Source organism: Pygoscelis adeliae, unplaced genomic scaffold, assembly GCF_000699105.1.
Source record: "Pygoscelis adeliae isolate BGI_AS28 unplaced genomic scaffold, ASM69910v1 Scaffold113, whole genome shotgun sequence".
Classification (NCBI taxonomy): Eukaryota; Metazoa; Chordata; class Aves; order Sphenisciformes; family Spheniscidae; genus Pygoscelis; species Pygoscelis adeliae.
In genome coordinates this window covers 7,681,115-7,685,083 of record NW_008825108.1, presented here as the reverse complement: position 1 = coordinate 7,685,083, position 3,969 = coordinate 7,681,115, and the positions used below count along the sequence as shown (strand labels likewise).

At 40.1% G+C, this 3,969-nt stretch overlaps 1 protein-coding gene across 1 annotated transcript in view; it reads left to right on the top strand.

Annotated features, from left to right (window-relative positions):
• The first annotated feature begins 3,914 nt into the window (after positions 1-3,914).
• DYRK2 (dual-specificity tyrosine-(Y)-phosphorylation regulated kinase 2) overlaps positions 3,915-3,969 on the top strand; it is a 5,759-nt gene continuing 5,704 nt past the window's right edge. Inside the window, exon 1 of the mRNA XM_009327567.1 lies at positions 3,915-3,967. Within this exon, the coding sequence (XP_009325842.1) occupies positions 3,915-3,967 (53 nt within the window). The remainder of the gene's footprint in view (positions 3,968-3,969) is intronic.

Below are 3,969 nucleotides of genomic sequence, written 5' to 3'. Positions count from 1 at the left end.
AATCCTATAGTCATAGTCTCGTAGAAGGTCTTGAAACAGACCATTGCATTGGCTGAGTGTTACCACAGAGGAATTGTCAATCGGTTTGCCTTCTTGTTAGCAGGGTAAACTCAGTTTTATGCTACTTCTGTGTTGTTGTAGGTCTGTAGTCTAAGTACAGTAAGTTACTGTTCTACTTCTGTCCCTAAACCCATTTGTGAAAACAAAACAAAAAAACAAACCCCAAACACTCCCACCCCCCAGAAAAAAGTGCTGGGTTTTTTTGTTTTGCCTGGTGTCTCTACTTCAAAGGTTAGGTGAATGTTTTCGACGTAGCCATCAGCTTCCATAAACTGAGCAAACCAAAGTTAAAGCAAAATCATAGTGGCGATTTTGAAGTTACAAAAAACTACTGAGAGAGGAAAAAACCAGTTTGTAACACTTGCTGTTCTGTAATTGATCTTGCCAGAAGATTCAGGAAGATCAGTTCTTTGAGTTCAAGCTTACCTGTTATTTCAATATGTTTTATGGAGAAATGTGTACATCAGTAAGGTTTTGAAGATGTGTGCTATAAAAATATGTAAATCTTAGAAGGTGTAGATGGGTCTGAGCCTAGGCAGTAAAATATATAATAAGGAAGCTGCATAAGTGCATGCAGGTTGACAGCTACGTAGGTTGTTGGTTCTGGAGTTTACAGGCCCATCTACAGAAGTAAAAGGGAGATGCGTTATAAACCTCTCAGGCTTATGGTTTCGGATGAAAGGCTGATGGAGCTTCTGTGTACCGTGAACAGTTCAGTACTAGACTAAGAAGGCTGTAGTCTTTTGTAGCTTCCCAAGCCCATTAGTTGTGGTTCAGGGAACTTACAGCGTCACTGGTGAAGCCTGTGGAGCTTGTAAGCAGTGCAAGCCTGAACTTGACAGCAACCTCAGACACCCGGTAGCCAGAAGTAGATAGGGAGAGCAAAGGGCTGGTGAGAATCCAACCCTCATCCAGGTTGGAAATAGAAGAAGAGGTGGTGATTCTTGTGCAGTCACTACTCTGAGATGGGTAGCATCTGTTTTCCGTATTGACTTTGTGGTTGTGATGTGTCTGATAGCTCTGAAACTCCTGTTGGGGTTTTTGAAAGAAAAGTGAGTTCTCTTCTCCCCCATAGCTTTTGGAATAGAGCCTGTGCTAATCTGGTGTCTTTTCTTCCACAAAGAAAACCAGTGCTGCTGTCTGCATCTGCATTTGCATTCCCAAGCAGCAGCTGACTGAAACTGGCAAAACCGGTCACTTTGGATTTGGGGTGAAGCTGGGATAATGCTGGTGATTCATTCTGCTGCTTGGAAAAAAAAGCCAACCTGTGAGCAGCAAGAGAAACCATGAGGCTGCCTGAAGGTGCAGGAAGCAGAGCTACATGGTTTACACTTTACAATGTGTTTGCAAACATGCTTTTAGGAAAAAGAACTCTTTAGTCCCTTTTGAGAGTGGATAAATGTTTGGATTTTTTCCAAGCCCTGATACAAAGCAAGTAACTGAAGTTTGAAGAATTCCCCAGTACATTTATTGAAACAACCCGTGCTTAGGAAGGGCAGAAAATAGTTAACTCTGAAAACAGGTGACTCAAGTGAAAAAAAAAAAAAATTCAAGATGTGAACTGTGGCAATGAGTACTTGGGTTAAGAAATTCATAAAGATGGTTTTCTCCCTATGCGCTTTCTTCCTCATTGTCTGTACGTTAGTATTGTCTGCTCCTGGTTTGTCCAGATGTGTTCTGCTTTGTTGTTCAACTAATGCTGCAGAAGAAACTTTTGTACCTGGAATTTCCTACCTTGAGTACTTACAGCCGGTACAGTTGCTCTGCTGCTTCATTGTGTGATTCTCACTTAACGCAGTTTTGCAATACTGCATGTGCTGAACCTCCAACACATCTTACTAACTAGATCCAGTTCTTCTGAGATGCGTCATGTAGCAGCTCTTGGGGCCGAATTCTCCTTTTTTTCAGTAACTGCTGTTTGTACGGAGTATCGGGGCAACCTTCAGGAAACTGCTACTGCAGTGTGCTTCAGACTTGACCTGAAGAAATTCCCTGTAGGCATGATAGGCTCGTTAAGTCCCCTTGATGATTTAATTCCTGGTGCTTTTGAGACATCAAACTAGGAAGCGAATTAATGTTGATATCCTGTATATCTTCACTATGCTTAAATGTTACAAATGCCTTTGCTCAGAATTGCAATTGTGTGGTAACGCTTTCTAGGAGATTGATCAAATTTGATAATGTGAGCCCAAATTGCTCTGCAAATAAACGTACACAGTCAAACTGCAACAATGAAATAAAATGGACCAGTTATTCAAGGTGAGTCAAAATGGAATCAGAAGAGCAGTGAACTCAGCAGAACCAGTCCGTGAGAGCTCTTGTTCTTACGTTGTGTGAGTTTCAGAGCTGCAAATTTCAAAGTATTATCCAAAGGTGAAGCTGGTGTCCAGCTGGCTACTCCTTGGGAACAAGTTACTGAATTCACAAAAACATGCTTCTGCCATATCAGACCTTAACAGAAGCACAAAGTATGCTAGAGTCTGCATTGCATGTCCTGGTTTTCTCATTAGGAAGTACTTCTGTGGTTGCAGCACAGATTTCATTGCCTCATATCACAGCACACAACTGTCATTTTCTGATTTCATTTCAGCAACCTTAAGTGAACAGGGAATGTGTTATCCTTAGCTGCCTAGAAAAAATAAGGTTCAGATTAAAAGTGCTCTCAACCCTGGCTTGATCATCTGTCTGACAGTACTGGTGAACTTTTTGTTAGTAATTTGGCATAAATATTAAGACTGGTGAATCAGCTGGAGAGACAGCAGGGGAATTCTTCCCACGTTTGTATAAGACCAGGCAGAAGACAAACTAATTATCCTCTGCTATAGAGCAAATGAAGAATTCTAAGAACAGTTATTTTAGTGGCAAGTATATGCTTGTAAATTTCTCATTTCTCCTTAAAAATAACAAGTTTTGAGCAATAGCTGTTCTCACACCCCAGTAATTCCAGTGTTTCTTTGCTTGAAAACGCTGAATGCTGCTGTTTATTCCCTTGTGAAAACTGTCAAGAACAAATGTGATTTCTAAAATCAACTAATGCTTTTTTCCATCCCTTTAAAAAAGTTACTTGCATGTTCTTCAAGGCAAAGATTTTCTTTCCGCTCAAGTCTGTATCAGGCCTCAAATCTCATCTTGGTTAAAAGTTATTATAAGTCTGGCTTGGGAAAGTGCTAAAGGATATGCTTACGCTTCATTGATCTGAATGCTGTGCTGAATAGTGACTGTCTCAATTACAAGCAGTGAATGGCATCTCTTGAACTTCAGAAATGTGCAGGTTCTTTTCCTCTTTGTACATGTCACAGCACATTCCTTATTGCTTAAAATTGTATCTGGAGCTTTTGATATACAGCAAATTTAAGAACAAGTTAAAAATCTTGATTTCTGAGAACAGGTGACTCAGAGAGCCTTAGACATGTAAGTTCTAGCAGTCATTATATATTGATCTCCAGCATCAATAAAACTGCTACTATGTTCTGTAAAGTCTAATTTAATGTCCCTCAAGCATACTTCTTGATGTTACAGGACTGTTACCTTGAAGATTCCATGGAGGAATTGTTAGCTTATCATGGTAGCACATCCGTGATTGCCTTGTTGCAAACATTTTAGAGAGTGATGAAAGTGGCATTTGAGAAACAAGGATCTGGAAAATTTAATAGCATCTAGCAGTATCACAGTATATGTGCTGTATTTTTTAGATTATCTGTAGACAGATGACTTCTAAGAAAATACTTAGTTTTGAGGTGATTTAGGCAGGATGGCGGGTTGCAGAATGAATGGTGAAGCATGGAGTTCATGCCTTTCTTATTAACTGGGTATGTATTTATTTTCAATTTTAGGTTGGAGGCAGTAAGCACACAATGAATGAGCACCTCCATGTTGGTAGCCATGGACAAATCCAGGTTCAGCCGCTGT